We start from the raw sequence: 19,589 nt of genomic DNA, 5'->3' as shown, positions 1-19,589 counted from the left end.
GGCATGTGGGATCTTCCCGGACCGGGGCACGAACCCGTGTCCCCTGCATCGGCAGGCGGACTCTCAACCACTGCACCACCAGGGAAGCCCTAAATTTTTACATGTTTGTCAGGATTTTCATTCCCAGACACTATCAGAGCAGGTGGTGTCAAATAACAGTAGCCGGGAAATGAGACAACATGGAATAGGAGAGTCAAGATGGAGAGCCATTTGAGAAAGTTTATTTTTATGGGGAGAAGTTTATTTTTATGGGGAGACGTTTGTATCACCTTCTCAATAATGGCGGTTTTACTGATGCTCCAATTCAAATATATTCATGAAGATCCCTCATCCAGGGAACTCCCAACATCTTGTGTAAATAGTGGGCATTATACAGGCAGCTAGTCAGTAGTCCCGCTAGGCCAGAAAGTCAGCACCGGTGGCAATGAGGATTTTCAATCAAAGGAAGTTGAAAGTAACTGTAGCTAAAAGCTAAAAAGCTAAATTTTTTTAACCCGGGTAGATTTGCATGCTATTTATTTTTGCACTCTTTGGGGGTAATTTACTTATGCCACATGTGTCAATTACGTGCTTTCCTGCCATGTTTATTTGCCTGCAGGTGCACAAACGGTTGACCGTTAAGATGTGACATAGACATGCCATTAAAATAAAGGAAGAATTCAGTGTTTCATTTTTGTCGTGGCATAACTGGGGTGAGGCGTGGGGGGTGAAGTACAAGCAAATTGTGACCAACTTTGAAGTTTTTGAACAATCATGGCTTAATATTTCTAATTGTTCAGGTTGTATCCGCGCCATGCAAGTGCCCTGAACAACCTTGGAACACTGACCAGAGACACAGCAGAGGCAAAGATGTACTATCAGAGGGCTCTCCGGCTAAACCCACAGCACAACCGGGCTCTTTTCAATCTTGGGAATCTCCTTAGGTAAGTAGAACGTGTACCTTTGATCAGAAGACCTTGTAGTTTCAAGAAATCCTTTCCTTTTCAACACTCATTTGGTTGTGGTGTTGTCTCCTCTTCCTAGGGCAGAATAGTTAGGGTTTTCAAGTTTTGGGAGGATGCAGTATTCATCTGAATTAATTCTATCCCTTATCAATCAAAAAGAGTATTTCCCAGAGTGTCTCTCTGGAAGTATTAGTTCTGGGAGATGTTCAAAGTTTGTCTGTAGAGGGCTGGGAAGACGGAATGGCTACATGGTCAAATAAACTTAGGAAATGCTAAATTAAGCAAAGATAGTTCCTTTATTGCAAGAATCTTTAATATGCTAAATGCCCTGTGAATATTCAAGAAGGGAGTATGGAATACAGCATTTCCCAAAGTCAATCATTTTTGGTAGGCATTTCCCAAGAATTTCTTGAATATACTTGGGAAAAGTGCGGGTCTAGGAAAAGCAACATGCTCTAAAGGTGAGCATACTATAGCAGTTTGTGCTATAGGTAAGAAACAAACGGAGACTTTCTTGGAATTAGCAACGGTGACTCTTGCTCTCGGAAGACCTGCCAGGCATAATCACTGGTGTTTGCTTTTCACTCACTGCCCTGGAAAAGAGTGATAGTGCAGTTAGTTTCCCTGAAGGCAAAGGGGTACTTTTGCATCTTGTATTTTTATTAATGTAAAGTCTAGGCAAGTTGGTGATGGCAACGGCAGTGGTAGTAGTGGCGATAATCATAGTGGAAATGGTGGTGGATATGGAATTTAACTTCTACGCTTTAAAAAACAGGTTGACATTAGAGATATGCAAATCAAAACTACAATGAGGTGTCACCTCACACCAGTCAGAATGGCCATCATCAAAAAATCTACAAACAATAAATGCTGGAGAGGGTGTGGAGAAAAGGGAACCCTCTTGCGCTGTTGGTGGGAATGTAAATCATGTACCACAATGTTCATTGCAGCTCTATTTACAATAGCCAGGACATGGAAGCAACCTAAGTGTCCATCGATAGAGGAATGGATAAAGAAGATGTGGCACATATATACGATGGAATATTACTCAGCCATAAAAAGAAACGAAATTGAGTTTTTTATAGTGAGGTGGATGGACCTAGAGTCTGCCATACAGAGTGAAGTAAGTCAGAAAGAGAAAAACAAATACTGTATGCTAACACATATATATTGTATCTTAAAAAAAAAAAAAGTTCTGAAGAACCTAGGAGCAGGACAGGAATAAATACGCGGATATAGAGAATGAACTTGAGGACTCGGGGAGGGAGAAGGGTAAGCTGGAACGAAGTGAGAGAGTGGCATGGACATGTATACACTACCAAATGTAAAATAGATAGCTAGTGGGAAGGAGCCGCATAGTACAGGGAGATCAGCTCGGTGCTTTGTGACCACCAAAGGGGTGGGATAGGGAGGATGGGAGGGAGACGCGAGAGGGAGGAGATATGGGAACGTATGTATATGTATAACTGATTCACTTTGTTATAAAGCAGAAACTAACACACCATTGTAAAGCAATTATACCCCAATAAAGATGTTAAAAAAAAAAAGAAAAAAAAAGATTGAAAACATCAGAAATGGGAATAAAAGGGTGAACATGGTTAGAATCAGAGAGTAGTGATGCATTTATCTGTGCTTGTTAGGTTGCTGACAGTCCACACACTTACTCATTTAGTTTCCTTGTCTCTGAACTTCACAGAGCACATTTGGTACCTTTAGGGCTAATGGTTTGCTTTGTTCTTTTATCCTCTCCCTAACAGGATGGGCTTATTGCCACAGTACCTCAGTGGATGCATCTTCTTCACGTTCCTTTTTACTCCTTGAATTTTATTGTATTTTTTTTTAAACATCTTTTTTTTTTTTTTTTTTTTTTGTGGTATGCGGGCCTCCCTCCGCCACGGCCCTTCCCGTTGCGGAGCACAGGCTCCCGACGAGCAGGCTCAGCAGCCATGGCTCACCAGCCGCTCCGCGGCATGTGGGATCCCCCCGGACCGGGGCGCGAACCCGGTTCCCCTGCATCGGCAGGCGGACGCGCAACCACTGCGCCACCAGGGAAGCCCTAAACATCTTTATTGGAGTTTAATTGCTTTACAATGTTGTGTTAGTTTCTGCTGTATAACAAAGTGAATCAGCTATATGTATACATATATCCCCATATCCCCTCCCTCTCGCATCTCCCTCCCACTCCTTGAATTTTACATATGCATAGAGATATTAGTCCTTTTTCTTAGCGTGCGCATGTGTTAATGCATGTTCTTATTTAATCCCATTTGAACAGAAGCATTGGGTAAAGTAATCACAGAACAATCTAACATCACATAAGGTGATAGGTGCCATCCCAAGTCTGAAGTTTTGTTTAAGAATGGCTTTATCCATATACTGGAACACAAAATCAAGGGAATACTCTACCAAAATAAGGAAATGCAAGGAAAGTACTGTTAAAATGAAAAAAATAAAAGTATAAACCAGCAAAAACTAAATGAACTTAATAAATTTTTAAAATTAGATAGTTTAGGGAATTCCCTGGTGGTCCAGCGGTTAGGATTCTGCACTTCCACTGCAGGGGGCACGGGTTCGATCCCTGGTCTCGGAGATCTAAGATCCTGCATGCCGTGTGGCCAAAAAAAAAATATTAGATAGCTTGTTAAAATTTTATACAAATTGAGAGTGATGAAAAACAAGTAAATGAAGAAGTACACACTGTGACAGAAAAGCCTTTTAGCACTAGTACGTTCTCTTTAAAAATAATAGCAAATCAAAAGCTGTGGGGAAAATGTGTTCTAGTGATTGTAGATAACTGTTTACAGGTCAATAGGGTGCTTTTATTTTGCTCTACTATTTTTATGAGGTCTCATTTATTTATGTGAAGTTCTAAGGACTCTTTTTTTTTTATAAATTTACTTATTTATTTATGGCTGTGTTGGGTCTTCGTTTCTGTGCGAGGGCTTTCTCTAGTTGCGGCGAGCGAGGGCCACTCTTCATCGCGGTGTGCGGGCCTCTCACTGTCGTGGCCTCTCTTGCTGCGGAGCACAGGCTCCAGATGCGCAGGCTCAGTAGTTGTGGCTCATGGGCCCAGTTGCTCCGTGGCATGTGGGATCTTCCCAGACCAGGACACGAACCTGTGTCCCCTGCACTGGCAGGCAGATTCTCAACCACTGCGCCACCAGGGAAGCCCTAAGGACTCATTTTTAAGTCGTTGCATCTGTATATGTCCAGCTTAGAGCCCAAATAACTTAATGGGTGGATAAATCCTGTTCATGTCTTTTGGGATACCAGCATTGTATAGTACTGATTTCAAAAATAGTACAGGGCTTCCCTGGTGGCGCAGTGGTTGAGAGTCTGCCTGCTGATGCAGGGGACGAGGGTTCGTGCCCCGGTTCGGGAGGATCCCACATGCCGCGGAGCGGCTGGGCCCGTGGGCCCGTGGGCCATGGCCTCTGAGCCTGCGCGTCCGGAGCCTGTGCTCTGCGACGGGAGAGGCCACAGCAGTGAGAGGCCCGCATACCGCAGAAAAAGAAAAAATAGTACAGATGAGTTTTTTGTTTTTTTTTTTAACAAAGAAACCAGCTTTGATGGCCTGGATATAAAATGATAGTTCTTGTTAGGAATGATATCCTACAGTTGTGATTATCACACTGTGCTGAATGTGGCTCTACTTGAAAATGGTGGCAGAGATTCTTTTAAATTTCATCTTGCCCAGACCTGAACGAGAGATGCATACTGCAGCCTTCCTTTTTCAATTCACATATTATTGCCTGTGACTGTTACCTTGAATTAGTGTATGTGAGTTAAGAGTACAAGGAAATAGTTTTTGGAGCATAACAATGGCTACTTTTCACAGTAGGTGGGGCTCCTAGATATGCAACATAAGATTTTTCTCTCTTTTTCAGTAAAATCAACTCAATGTTTATCCAAACCAACAACTCTTCACATTTGTATAAGACTCTGAGTGCTTTTTTTATAAAATAATAAAGCCCTCCCAATGACTCTTTTAGGTAGGGAAGAAGAGGAACGAAGAATAGGAACCAAGGTTAAGTGCCAGGTACAAAGTCACCCTTGTTTACCTTCTGCTCTTTCACATTAAACAGAGCAAAGTGGCTCCATCTGTGTAGATGAGTCTTAGAATCCAGTAGAATAAAATCATGATAGTAGCTAATATTTATGTAATATTTTCCAGTTTACAGACAAGTGGGTTTTATATCCATTATTTAATTTAATCTTTAAAACTATTGTGAGAGGCATTCTCATCCTCATCCCCATTTTACAGATGAAGAAACCAAGGTTTGGAGATTTCATGTGACCTTGGCCCAAGCTCTGCTGACCCAGGATTGATTGCCTGCCCTGTCCTATTCACTTTCCATTACCCATGCTTCCCAAATAACTCTCCAATCCAAAAATTACTTAATATTTAGCTATTAAATGGCATGTGATTTCCTTTTGGGAGGAAGGAACTTCCTGTTTTTTTTTTATCAGGAAACAGTAAGGTTTGATTCCATTATGTCCTTTAGTAGCAGAGAGAGGTAACCCAGAAAACAGCAGAACTAATCCACGTTTACTCCACGTTGGATCTGCTTTCCTTAATATAGTTCTGCTCTAACTGGCAATGGGTCAAAGGCATAAAGAGGATAAGAATATTTTAAATATGTTTTTATTTGATCCATTTTACTATTTAAGTTTCATACCCTATCTATTTCTCGTTAGGCAGCTAACTTATTAAAATTGTGTTCTTTTTTGTAACCTAGAACTTCATGCTCCTTCTAAGAACCCAGGTGATCTCCTTAGATATGAGCAGTTTAGATTCGATCATCCCTGAGTGGAGGACACTATCACTTTTCCTCTTTTATAAATGAGAAACTAAAATTTGGAGAAGGTAAGTTAGGTGCCAGGGTCCCTTAGTGAGGAAATAGAATTTGTGGGAATTGAACCACAAACTTTCTGTCCAAGTACCCTTGCCCTTAATCACCACACTCTACTGCCTCCTTGTGGCTCATCTCAAAACTGAGATACAGCCCAGAGCAGCCCTGCCCCACAGAAATACAATGAGAGCCAGAATCTATAATTTAAAATTTTCAGGTAGCCATATTTTAAAACATAAAAAGGTGAAATTAATATTAATAATATATTTTATTTAACCCTAGTATAATCAAAATAGTATCATTTTAACATAATTAATATGAAAATTAATTTTTAAATTGGACATGCAAAAATATTAATGTGATAGTGTACATTCTTTTTTATAATTAAGATTTGAAATCCAGTGTATGTTTTACACATACAGCATACCTGAGACTAGTCATATTTCAAGTGTTCAATAGCCACATGTGGTTAGTGGCTGCTATATTGGACAGCACAGACCTTTATTAATGACCTTGACTTTGAGAGAAATGAGTTTTTGTCCAGACCAGAAACTCTAAATAAGATGTGATTCTGTCAGAGCATCCCAGAAACCTTAGAGCACTGAGGACAAATTCCATTTGAATTCTTGGAGTTATATGACAGACAGCTTTAGACCTGTTCATAGCAGTGCATGTCACTGACTCTTATCCAAATATATTTGACCTCTTTCATGACCATTTCCCTGGACTTTGAAGCTAATCTGTTATGATTCAGTGTAGCACGTTTACAGTGTGACAGACTGATAACGAACAGCTTTCCATGCCAGCATTTTTATTTATTTATTTATTTATTTATTTATTTATGGCTGTGTTGGGTCTTCGTTTCTGTGCGAGGGCTTTCTCTAGTTGCGGCAAGAGAGCGCCACTCTTCATCGCGGTGCGCGGGCCTCTCACTATCGCGGCCTCTCTTGATTCAGCTAATGACACAGAATTAATCCCTGGAGCCTGAAGGAGAATTAGGGAGGACTCAAGAAGGACAGTGTTTATACTAAATAAAGCAGATAAGGAAACCATCAGAGATTGTTGTGTAAAGTTATGCGCCCCCTTTGGAGGTTTAATGGTGTAGACCAATTTGTCATCTTCTGCTTCCTTTCTTTGCAAGAGGAGCTCTGAATGGTTTCAGTATCCAGGCCTGGGTCAGGCCCTGGCGCCTACACTGCTGATGGTGGGACATGTCTTTCTCTTGGCCAATGGGAAAAGAAGGAAAACATTTCAGGAGCTGCTGAATCCCAGTGTCTTTATTTGAACTTCCCTGGACCAGGCAAGTTAGTGGTATTTATGGCTTAAAAGAATTTCCAGCTGTAAGTTTATCTTCTTGTTAAAAATCAGCCATCCCCTACCCCAAACAACCAAAGACAATAAATCAAGGCTTAAGTAAGAAGCAAAGACTTATCTCTACAAATAGGAATCCCTATGGTTGCTAACATACTATTTTTTTAGTATCAGGCATCCTAAGAGGTTAAGTGATTTGTGGGTGGGGGTGAGCTTCCCTTCAACTAGGTACATAGAAGGCATGGAAATGAGACCAGATGTTGTCCGAGCTAAGGGAAGAAGAGTTGGGCTAACATTTCCTGATGAGTTCCAGGGCCTAGTCAACGTTTTACCTCTCCCAAATGACACACACTGGGGCTGCTGTTATTCTTAACTGATTCTGCCAATTGATGACTATCCTCTCCAGTCTGGTTCCTTTCTCTTTCACAGAAACAATGGTGTCAAAACAAGCAAGTCTCATTCCTGAATACTGAACGGATGTACAGTTCTGTCATTGTCATCGAGGGGATAACAGCAGAGTATGGTGGCTGCCAACTGGTGCAATAAGCTACTACTATTTTATCAAAATGTAAAAAAAAAAGAAAAGGTGCTATTTGATGCTCACTGACCTCAAATATCCTCTTCCAAGAAGGCTCTGTGCTCTTCTTGCTCACACCTGGGCTCAAGTATAGCGTCAACGGTGGGCCCAGATAATGGCCTTTCTACCCTAACACCCAAATTGTGCTCAATCCCCAACCACATTGTATCACGAGAGTTGGGGGTGTCATTTTCCCCCTGTTCAAGGTCAGCCTTATTCATGGGTACAGTAGAAGGAGCCCATGTAAATAGAAGGCCTTTTATACCAAATATGTTAACTGATCTGTCAATGTCACATTGTCTGAAATGTTTTCTTTTCTGAACAATTTCTGAATAATCTTTGGCAATATTTTCTTTTGGAAAATTTGGGAGGATTGCTTACTCTCTCAGAATGTCATTTAAAATGCATATACTCTTTGGGATTTTGGTTCCACATCTTAAGCCACTTTATATTATTTATTCTCCATGATACAGCAAGTTTTCCAGTACTATTTATACTAGTAATAATACACACACAGAGTGGTTGAGTTTAATTTAAAACCTACAAGTCATGTTCATGGAAATTACTTATTCTTCACAAACACTATTCCATGTGGGCAGATTGAGCCTTAACTTCCCCGTATTAGAAGTAGCTGCCTTTCTCCTCGGAGTGCTCTTGGCTCTGTCCTTGGTGTAGGACGGGGTGAAAAGTCAGGAGAAGGGAAACGAGCTGTCATCAGCAAAAGTTTTTTCCAGGGAAAGTTAAGCATTCACTCAGTTTTTCTTCCTTTCACAAAGGGAAGTGCACATTGCTGGGGTCCTCCAAAGCTCAAAGGGAAATCTATATGATTCTTTTTCCCTGACAAAGTTTTCTCCCACCCCACCCCTTTTCTTGGGAAATTTAAAAAACACAGAAAAGTTAAACTCTCACACTCATACTTCCCAGAGTTAACAACTATTAACATCTGGTCATATTTTCCTCCAAGTTTTTTTTAAAGAAATAATATGTTTCAGACTCCAAATTCCATCCCTTTCAACCAGTCCACTCCTCCCACACCCACACCCAAGGGAAAGAAAGCCACTTTCATGAGTTGGGTGTGGATCTTTCCAATCTATTAAAAATATATATGCTTTATACACTTACGTATGCAACAGTAATATACAGTATTACTTTCTATATGTATTTTTTTTTAAAGAAGATGTTGGGGGTAGGAGTTTATTAATTTTTTTTTTAATTTTTGCTGTGTTGGGTCTTCGTTTCTGTGCGAGGGCTTTCTCTAGTTGCGGAGAGCGGGGGCCACTCTTCATCGCGGTGCGCGGGCCTCTCACTATCGCGGCCTCTCTTGTTGCGGAGCACAGGCTCCAGACGCGCAGGCTCAGTAGTTGTGGCTCACGGGCCTAGTTGCTCCGCGGCATGTGGGATCCTCCCATACAAGGGCTCGAACCCGTGTCCCCTGCATTGGCAGGCAGATTCTCAACCACTGCGCCACCAGGGAAGCCCAAGCATTCTTAATTTATATTAATTATTGTTGGCTTTGCTTGGAACCTAAAATGCAAAAGAAAATAGGCAAGATTAGCATGCAGTTTTTATGGATGAAAGAGCAGAAATCCCTGATGGCTCACGAGAACATAATAGACTACTTTAATTCGGGGCATGGGAAAATGCTTCTGTGACTGCTTGGGTAAAACAGTGTCTGGTATTTGCTACTGAAACAGAATATTTTCATTTTAAAGAATCGTATTGTCCCTCCCATTGCCAAAATTACCTTCTATTCACACAGTAGGATATGGGTGTTACAATAAATCTTATAATCAAAAGTCAGAAGAAAATGAAATAGAATTTCCAAAATTGAGCTGTTTAGAAGGTGAGTTTGATAACAACATACCTTTTATTTTCTTTAGGCTAATCCTTTAAAAAATTGAATTTCTAAAGAATAAAGGATGTGGAAAAAAAGGGTAACCATTAACCAATAAATTTCAACGTTTGGGATAAATTTCCTTATAGCTTTGGCATTAGCCACACTGCCTTTTATTTCATATAAGGGAAGTTTATACACTCAAGACAGCAGTTCTCCCTTTCTCTGCCTTTTACCTGAAACCCCAGAGAATCCAGAATGCCAGCCCACTGGATAAAGAAAAACTTTTTGAGGTCCTTCTCACCACATTAGGATGTCAACTTTGGGTGGGCAACTTCTGCATCCTCCTCTTGGAATAAAATCCTCCTCCCCACCCCCACTCCCATGGTGACCTGTTAACATGCAGGTTACCTCCAGTCTTACTTATCTGTAGTCTTAACCCCATTGCGATTTCTCCTCAGGGTCTTTATGTAGTTCACACCTGTCTCTCTCCAGGTCTCCTTCTCCAGCTCTTTTGAAGCCCAGTCCAGCAGCTCATTGCCACCATCTCCATCCTCATCAGGGCCATGTCACAGCCTTGTACGTCCTCCTGTCGTCCTTTAGTGAATTCGTTTGCATCCATCACCCGGTTCCTCTGCTGCCTTCCTTCCAGGGCCTGCCACTTCTGGTCTACCTTGACCATTCACCGACATGGCCATGCCATGGGCTTTCTAGTTATGCACACCTTTTCATTCTCTAGTGCCTGAATTCTGAAATGCTCCTCTTTGCCCTTCACTTATTAATCTCTTCCCACCCTTCCCTTCCCCTCTCTGTCACTCCTTCTGACCCTTGGAAGGGGTCGTGGCATAACAACCTGCCACCTCCAAGCTCTCTCTGTGCTCACATTGTTTCTCCCTTTAAGACCTTGACGTTGACATGCCTCCCTTCTGGGACAAATGTTTTTTTTTGTTGTTGTTGTTGTTGTTTTATTATTTTTTAAATGTATTTATTTATATTTTTGGCCGCATTGGGTCTTCGTTGCTGCGCGTGGGCTTTCTCGAGTTGAGGCGAGCGGGGGCTGCTCTTGGTTGTGGTGCGCGGGCTTCTCATTGCAGTGACTTGTTGCGGAGCATGGGCTCTAGGCACGCGGGCTTCAGCAGTTGTGGCTCGCAGGCTCTAGAGCACAGCCTCAGTAGTTGTGGCGCACGGGCCCAGCTGCTCTGCAGCATGTGGGATCTTCCCGGACCAGGGCTCGAACCCGTATCCCCTGCACTGGCAGGCGGATTCTTAACCACTGCGCCACCAGGGAAGCCCTGGGACAAATGTTATTTCCCTCTTCCTCCCTCATTCCTAGTGGCCCTGCTCTTTACCATTGTTAGAGCCTCTGTTGTGATTTTTGTGTTTATAATGTGTAATCCCATCTCTCATTTATCTGATCTATTCCATTAATGTATGTGACATCAGCTTAGACTCACACCTTGACCATCATTTACTTGCTCAACTGGTGCCTCCAACTCAAGGTACCACCGGCCCCCACATTGCCTGCATTTTGTAGGCAGACCAATAGTTCTCAACTTTTTCTCGTTATCACTCCTCTCCCCACCCCAGGAACCATTTTAAGCCTTTTTCCCTAATCACTCCCTCCCCCAATTAAATAAATACTCAAGGACAAGATTTGTTAGGTAGTGTCAAGCTTTGAGAGACTGAAGACCACTGTAATAACTAATTTTATTTTTGTATGTAATCTAACATTATCTTTCACTGCACTGCCCCCGCTCCAAGATGCAGTGTCTCTGTATGTGTGTCCTAGACCCTCATCCAGTCTCTCAAGTGTTGGAGGTAAAAATATACATCTGAGTCCGATGGGACCCTTACAAAACTCTGAAGACAGCATTGTGGGGGGAAAGCAGGATCAGGAGTTAGAGCTATTAGAAATTCATCCCTTATGGTCTTATAATACCTCCCGAATATTTTCTGTTTTCCTAATATAAGTATCCTTTGTTCCCCTCCTCAGTGCCTATGCACACACCCAGAAGACGACCTAATCCTTTACTTTTACTAAGAATATTCAAGTCATTTAGGTTAATTTTTGCAGCTTCCCTTCTTCCTACCTCATTTCTTACATACCTAGATGCCCTCTTCTTTTGTTCTTCCAAGGTAGGAAGGGTTGTCTTGCCTCCCTAATAAACCTGGTGCTCACACCTGTGGTTATGTGGTTTTTTAAAACTGAGGCATAATTAAAAGCAAAAGTGCACAATCTTTAGTGTTTGGTACAATGAGTTTTGGCAATTTTATATACTGTTGTAATTACCCCCAAAATAACATATAGAACATTTCACCCCAGAAAGACCCCTCATGCCTCTTTCCAGTAAATTTCTCCCTCCCCTGAGACAATCATTGTTCAAATTTTTTCACCACAAACTAGTTTTAGCTTGTCACAGAACTTCATTTAAAGGTGAACATTTCATATATACTTTTTTGGCATCTGGATATTTTCATGTAGCATGATTTTTTTGAGTCTTATCCATGTTGTTGCATGTTACGTTTTTTTTAACTGACAAGTAGTATTTCATTGTGTAAATATGCTGTAATTTGTTTATCCATTTTCCTGTGGGTAGATAGTTGGTTTGTTTATAGGTTTGTATGTTTAGTATTCTGGGATAAATACCTAGGAATAGAATTGTGGGTAGATGTATCTTTAACGTTTTAAGAACCTGCCAAATAAACAGTTCTCCAAAGTAATTGTACCACTTTTCACTCCATCAACACTGGTGAGAGATCCACTTGCTTAGCATCCTCACTAACATCTGGTGTCGTCAGCCTCTTTTATTTTAGCCATTAGTCATTGGTGTAAAATCCACATGTGTTTTTTTTTTTGTTTTTTAATTTTTGGCTGCATTGGGTCTTCATTGTTGCGCTGGGCTTTCTCTAGTTGCGGAGAGCGGGGGCTGCTCTTCGTTGTGGTGCGCAGGCTTCTCATTGCGGTGGCTTCTCTTGTTGCAGAGCACAGGCTCTAGGCACAAGGGCTTCAGTAGCTGTGGCACACGGGCTTAGTTGCTCTGCAGCATGTGGGATCTTCCCGGACCAGGGCTCGAACCCATGTCCCTTGCATCGGCAGGCGGATTCTTAACCAGTGCGCCACCAGGGAGGTCCCCACGTGTGTTCTTGATTCTCTTTCTCTACCTTTTCCTGTCCATTATCATGGGCATTCTCTTAGGTCTTCAGATTCTTCCCATTCCACAAACTTCCACATGCCCCACATTCCCCTGGGGAATGTCTCCGTTCAGCCACTCCCTCAAGTGGTTCTCCCCACTCCTTCCTTTCTCTGATCAAATTGGTGAGAAGAACGGTTAGCACTTGGTGCTTCTCCTTCCCCCCCCACCTGTTCATTCACCCTCCGGTGGAGCTGCTCTCTAAACATCAGCTGTGAATTCCAAAGGTTCTCTGGGCTCTCACTCCCCATGATTTCTCTGAAGTGAAGAATATGATCCTGTTGACCTCCCACTGTTTTTGAAGCTCTTTATTTCATTTTTGTATTATAACACATTGTTTCTTTTCCATTTCCAATATCTACTCTTCTTCCACCCTCCCTCTAAATGTCATTGATTCTCCATCACATACACACATACAGTCCAAACGTATGAACATTCAGGACTTCCCATAATCCTGCCACTTTCTTCCTTATTTTCTGCTGCCCCCCACACTGTATAAACCCAGACACCCAGCCAAACTGACCCCTGGTCACTGTTTGAGAAATAGAAGCATGCAAACTACATTTGAGAGAATATTACAGAGGTTTTAAAGTAACAGCTCTTCTAGTTCACCCAAAATATTGTTTCATTTGCATTTCATCATCTTATATTCCATGTCTGTACAAAACTGAATTATCTAGGGAATGATGAGAATGTTTACCTACTTCCTCAAGATTTGGGGGTTATTTGTATCTAAACAGATTGCTAATTATTAAAATATTTTTGTAAGTAACTCTCGCCCACCAAAACTCTTCTCAGTCATGCTGTGTTTACCAATGATTTGAGCATGAGTGCGTTGTTTTAAATCCATAGTGTGGTTTGCAAGGAAAAAGGAAGGGTCCCTTTTCTCAATCCTTGCTTTTGCTGTGATGCCTGCAATAAACACTCCTGAGGCCAGGAGACAGTTCTGCACAGGAAGTACTGTCAGGGAGAGCAAGCTTTAAAGGACCCCTGTTTTGTTTATACGCTCTTGAAGGCATTGGAAGGTCATCATTTTCTTTCCTTGCATAAATGTTTCTGACAGAGGATAATTAAACAGACCAGACTGCTTTGTCAAGTATAGGAGTTTTCAGTGGTCTTTCGTGTCCCGAAAATCATTTTCCCACCCCTTTAACTCTCATAATCTTTCCTGGCCTCATTTGCAATCTAGTGCCCTTAAGCTCCTGTGCCGGGGAATGACTTGGAACAACTCTTGACTCATAGCTTAAAGAAGGTACAAATCGATTAAAAGAATACTAGACATGCAGGTATTCACTGGAAACTTCTTCTTGCGTACATTTTCTTACTTTAGAGAACCAGGCACATCAACTTTTTATCACACACCCAGTAGGAGATCAACTTTGCCCTGACACAGAGGCTAAATTCAGAATGTAAGTTGTTAGAGAGCCTCAAAAAACTTTCAAATCTATAAATGCTCCGTGTAGACCAGGAGGAGAAATACCAAGGACAGAAAGAGAAATATGCATGTTGTCCGTGTCCACTCTGACTCAACGCTTGCCTGTGGCCTGCGGGGGTCTGTCCCAGGAAGCGCCTTGGGGAGGTGAAGGAGGCTTTAAGGCTCCCACCCTTCTTGCTGACTCCTCACTAGTGCTACCAACCTCCCTCCGTCGTACAGGGCCCACCCTGGTGCTTTCCTGTGGTGCCACCACTGCAGGGCTGACTGCCCTCAACCTCTCTGCCACCTCTCCTCCTCCAAGTGAAAAGGACAGTAACACTTGAATGACAAATTACAAATCACCTCCTCACGTCTCATGAACCTGCCCACTGAGGGTCTGTGGAGGGCAGGCACCTTCACTCCCCTGTTACAGATCCGGGGACGGTGAGGGAGGTCATGTGACACGAGCTGTGAAGTGGGACCTCTAGAGCCAGCCATTCGGTTACATCTCGCGGCCGCGCTGACTGTCTCCCCATGCTGTCCTCAGGACTAGGAGCTGTGGAGCTTAGTGAGTTTGGATCTCAGCTCTACCACATAGCAGTGTGTGACCTTGGGAGAACAATTTGATCTTGCAATGGCTCCAATTACTCACTTATAAAGTAAAAATAATACTAGTAACCAGGTCCTCCATGAGTCCTAAACAGGAGAATGCGTGTAAGTACTTAACGTAGGACGTAGCCCCCAATAAAGATGAAATAAGCCTTAGTTATTATTAATTTTTACTAGCCCAGGGATATAATTCCTCACTTCAATTTGAAGCTCATCTTCTTAGTATAAAATTAATAATACATCAGAAGGAGGTAACACATTTTCTATACCTGCTATTGAACAGCTTCAGGCAATATTCAATTGCCTGAAGTCTCCTTGAGACTCAGTTTCCTGCTCTTCAAAATAAGAGATGGGACCAGGTGATTCTGTAAAGCTGTCTAGCTGCAGGAATCTATGGTTTTAACCATGACTCCAAGTTTCTAATCTCTTTACTGAGATGTAGATGGAAGATCAGAAAGGAATTTGGAAGTTCTTTTTCTTTTCAGAGGCAATACTACCTTGGAGCAGCGTCCTGCCTTTGCTGAGAAATCAGTGAGGTTTCAGGTAGAAAATCCAGATGAGACTCCAGCTGGAGAGGGGCAGGAGCCCAGGGAGCTACCAGGGACTGCATCGTCCCACGCGCACGATGCTCTGCTAAGCACGATACCCTTGCGCGTTTATCCCACCATTACAGGAGCCTGGAGAGATTAATGTGCACCTTTCACAGATTCGGCCGCTGAGGCTCATGGAGGTGGAACATCTAACCCAAGTCGTACAGCTGGTGAGAACAGAGCTGGGATTTACACAGCAACCCGCCTGAGCCAAAGCCAGGGACGTGCATTCCACTGCATCATCAAAATGACTCTTTGGGCTTCCCTGGTGGCACAGTGGTTGCGAGTCCGCCTGCCGATGCAGGGGACGCGGGTTCGTGCCCCGGTCCGGGAGGATCCCAGGTGCCGCGGAGCGGCTGGGCCCGTGAGCCATGGCCGCTGAGCCTGCGCGTCCGGAGCCTGTGCTCCGCGACGGGAGAGGCCACAGCAGTGAGAGGCCCACGTACCAAAAAAAAAAAATGACTATCTACGGGGTAGGTGAATCCTGGCTAAACCAGGCTAGTCTCAGCTGCCTTCTCTTCCAGGTCCCAACCTCGGGACATTGTTTCTACGCTTTCCTTCAAATCACGGAAGAGCTTGGCATAAATATTTTGTGTGCTTTGAAGAGATGCTGGCTTGGGACTCGTCCCCCCACCCCTCCCAGCCCACCTCCGTGCACACGTGGTGCAAGAGCAAGGCCATCGAGGGGCAGGAGTTCTGCTGCCGGGGTCCAGGGCAGGGACCTCACCGAGCAGGTGAAGACCTCAAGAGCCAAAGGAGCAAGGGAGGAGGGGACTCAGGAAAAACCTTTCCTCAGGACCTACTCCGTGCCAGCCCCTGTGTGAGGTCTTTGTGTGAGCTCTGACTCCGTGCCTGCAGCTGTGTGAAGAGACAGCGTCAGAACTGTCCATCGTTCCCTTCCTCAGCTTTCAGCTGGGGAGAGAGGTGTTAAAGGCCGCTCACACCACACAGGGCGGGGCGGGCACCCGACTGCCTCCCATTGTTCTCCAGTGAGTGACCTGACTCGTCCTGCAAACCCACTGCGAGGGGGAGGGGCGATCGCAGGGGATCGACTCGTAATTCTAACTATAGTGAGTGTGGCTTTGCGGTCTTCACCACCACTTAACATGAACCTGTCCTCCAGACAGTTCTCCTATGTGGCTTCCATAAAGAATCAAGCAGAAACACTAGGGCAAGGGCCTGTAAACTAGATTTCCATTGCATCGCCCAGGAAACTAGAACATAAAAGAGGCTGCTCAGGGTAGGATCCACTTTTCTTCTTTTCCTTCTACTAGGAAAGACAGTAGAGCCGCAGAAAAACATGCGCTCTGAAAAGATATCCTTAGTCAGACATTCATAATTTGACTTTCACAATTCAGTTTTTTCAGAGGAGCTGGTAGAGTCTATCAGCAACCGCCCCCCTCCCCCACCAAAAATCACCCTCTTTTCCCTTTGTGACAGACATCATTCTGGATCCAACAACAACAAAACACCCCAACAAAGGAATGGTGGTTAAGAGACTGCCCGGCCTTCCAAGTTCACACTGTGGTTAATAGAAAATTTTACTGCTGCCAAGGGGATTGCCAAATCCATTTATTTCTGTTATTGCATTTCCCAGATTCTCCCAAAATGTCAGTACTCTTTCAAAGCAAGCATCTGCTTTCAGTTTAAATGAAATGTGTCATGAGATTCTATGCAGGAATCCAAAATGTTTTCTAAATTGACAAACTTAACAGGTCTTTAATTACTAAAAGAAAACGTGCTGAATTTTCTAAAAATTGCTTTTAGAAAATTTGCTTTTTCTAACTATCTGTCACTGAGACCGAGCCAGGAAAGTGAGATGAGGCAAATGTTGTTACTTAACACACGAGAAAAACAGCCCCACTGCTGTATAACCTAAGGAAAAATTCCCTGGGAAACTACAAATGTTGAATGGCGAAATTTGCATGTTATGAACAAGATCTAATTTCTGCTTAATGCTTCTCTTATGAACTCAATGAGGAAGATGTTATTGGTCCCAGGGACCCCTTCTCAGGAAGTTTAGCCTTTTGGAAATTCCTGGGGGAGACTTAAGGGAGCGGAGTTTTGCTTGCAGAATATTAGATTTTTACTTCTGTTGATGCCTGTATACCTAACACCGGCACTAAGACTTGGATGCACAAAAGCGGACATTCACCACAGAGCTTCTACAAGAGAGAAAACTGCCTCTTCCGATTGCAGCGTCACCCTCCAGGCACCTCCACTGCAGCCTCCCCACATCACCTGGCATCCAGAAGTATCACCCATCCGGGCAAATCATCCGGACACTGTGACCCTTCTCTTTGGCTCCGATTGTTCCAGAAAGTCTTCTTTCTCCGTCTTTTACCTTTCCTCATCCTGTTACATTTTAGCCTTATATCAAGGATCAACTGATCAGGCAGACCCCACACAGTAACCAGGGCAGAGTTTCTAAAGCATAGGCTGAAGACCACCCTCACCAGAATCACCTGAGGTGCTTTTTAAGAATAATGATTCCTTGGCCCTACCGCAGACCTACTGAATCTTATGAGGCCTGGGATCCTACATTTTATCAAACACTGAATGATTCTTAAGCACTAAAATTTGAGAACAGTTGCTCTAAGGAAAAAGTGAAGATAGAATATTTTAGGTCATGGAGGATTGTCGATCATGAGCTGGTGACTTTCTTTGGCAGATGAAGACATTCACGATGCAGAGAGGCAATAAATATTTCCTAACCCAGGAGCGCTTCACTCCTCGCTGCTTCTCCCACCTACCCAGGGATCTTTAATAGTCCCATCAGTGCCTGCTGAACCCTTCATAGAAGCTCGGACAGACCTCAGTGTCCTGAGCGTGACATGAGTTTCCAGAGGATCTCAGAGTGTTCCTTTCTGTGACTCCAGACAAAAGGTGTGCCCGTGCCTAATTGGACAGGGGATGTACTGAGGCTTCATTTTGTCAATTTATTCACCTGGTATGAGCTATGTACTTCAAGCGTCTTCTCTGGAATTCAGAAAAACAACCTGTGGACTTGGTTACCTGTATCACATGCTTGAATTCAGAGGAAGATGTTATTTTCATATTTTCCCCCTTTTGCATTGACTTGTCAATTCAGTCTAAATGGCTAACAGAGTATTCCTATATAGAGGGGGCTTACATTGATAATGGGCTTTGGATTTCACTAAACTGCCTGTTATAGAGCCAAAAAGAATGCATTAGGGAGTTTTAATACTGTCTAATGCTGGCCCAGGAGTGATCTGTACTGTCAGAATACATAGGTAATTCCCATTATCGAGAATTTTGTAAAATCTATTTGAAATTTTCTGCCTCTCTTGTTATTCCTTTTTACATGGAAATAACTGCTTAAAACTTTCTTTTCTAAGAAGCTTTCCTGGCATGGCTGAAAAAGAGGTTCAGAATTGCTCCTAATTCTTTCTTGCTTAAATATTCACCTTTAGCCATCACCCCTGCAAAACGAAGACCTACTCCTGTGTGTGGCTGTAATAGCAGCTGAGTGGATTCTGAACTATCAGTCTGTCATTTAGGCCTCCTCAGCTTGACATTTGCCTTAGAATGAGGTTTTTAGGGGTTTTGACTCTGCTTATTACTGGGTTATTTTACATTTAGTGCAGTGCTATTCAGTTGTGTATTTAATGATGATTTTTACACCCCAAATCCATTATGGTATAAGACCAGACACAGGAAAAATCACTCTAACATCTAACTTAAATTTCTCATGAATAATTTGAAATGTGAAAGTATTGATATATTACTTTAGAAGGAATTTCAAAAACACCACATTTTTAAAAGTGTGTGTGTGAGGGGGAGGTGACTTCCCTGGTGGCGCAGTGGTTAAGAATCCGCCTGCCAATGCAGGAGACACGGGTTTGAGCCCTGGTCCGGGAAGGTCCCACATGCCGCAGAGCAGCTAAGCCCGTGCACCACACTACTGAGCCCGCGAGCCGCAACTACTGAAGCCCGCGAGCCGCAACTACTGAAGCCCACGAGCCTAGAGCCCATGCTCTGCAGCAAGAGTAGCCACCACAATGAGAAGCCCGTGCACCGCAACGAAGAGCAGCCCGCGCTCGCCGCAACTAGAGGAAGCCCGCGCACAGCAACAAAGACCCAACGCAGCCACAAAAAAAAAAAAATTAATTAACTAAGTAAAAATAAATAAATAAATAAAAGTGGCAGGGGGATATAGGTGTTTTGTGTGTGTGTGTGTGTTTTTGTGGTACGCGGGCCTCTCACTGTTGTGGCCTCTCCCGCTGCGGTGCACAGTCTCCGTTC

The 19,589-nt window shown here is 43.3% G+C and overlaps 1 protein-coding gene across 1 annotated transcript in view; it reads left to right on the top strand.

Annotated features, from left to right (window-relative positions):
• The window catches only part of TMTC1 (transmembrane O-mannosyltransferase targeting cadherins 1), a 280,165-nt gene that overhangs the window by 206,375 nt on the left and 54,201 nt on the right, over positions 1-19,589 (top strand). The window contains exon 9 of the mRNA XM_028491139.1: positions 780-923. Within this exon, the coding sequence (XP_028346940.1) occupies positions 780-923 (144 nt within the window). The remainder of the gene's footprint in view (positions 1-779; positions 924-19,589) is intronic.

This window comes from Physeter macrocephalus, chromosome 6 (genome assembly GCF_002837175.3).
Source record: "Physeter macrocephalus isolate SW-GA chromosome 6, ASM283717v5, whole genome shotgun sequence".
NCBI lineage: Eukaryota > Metazoa > Chordata > Mammalia > Artiodactyla > Physeteridae > Physeter > Physeter macrocephalus.
This window is presented reverse-complemented; position numbering and strand designations above follow the sequence as displayed.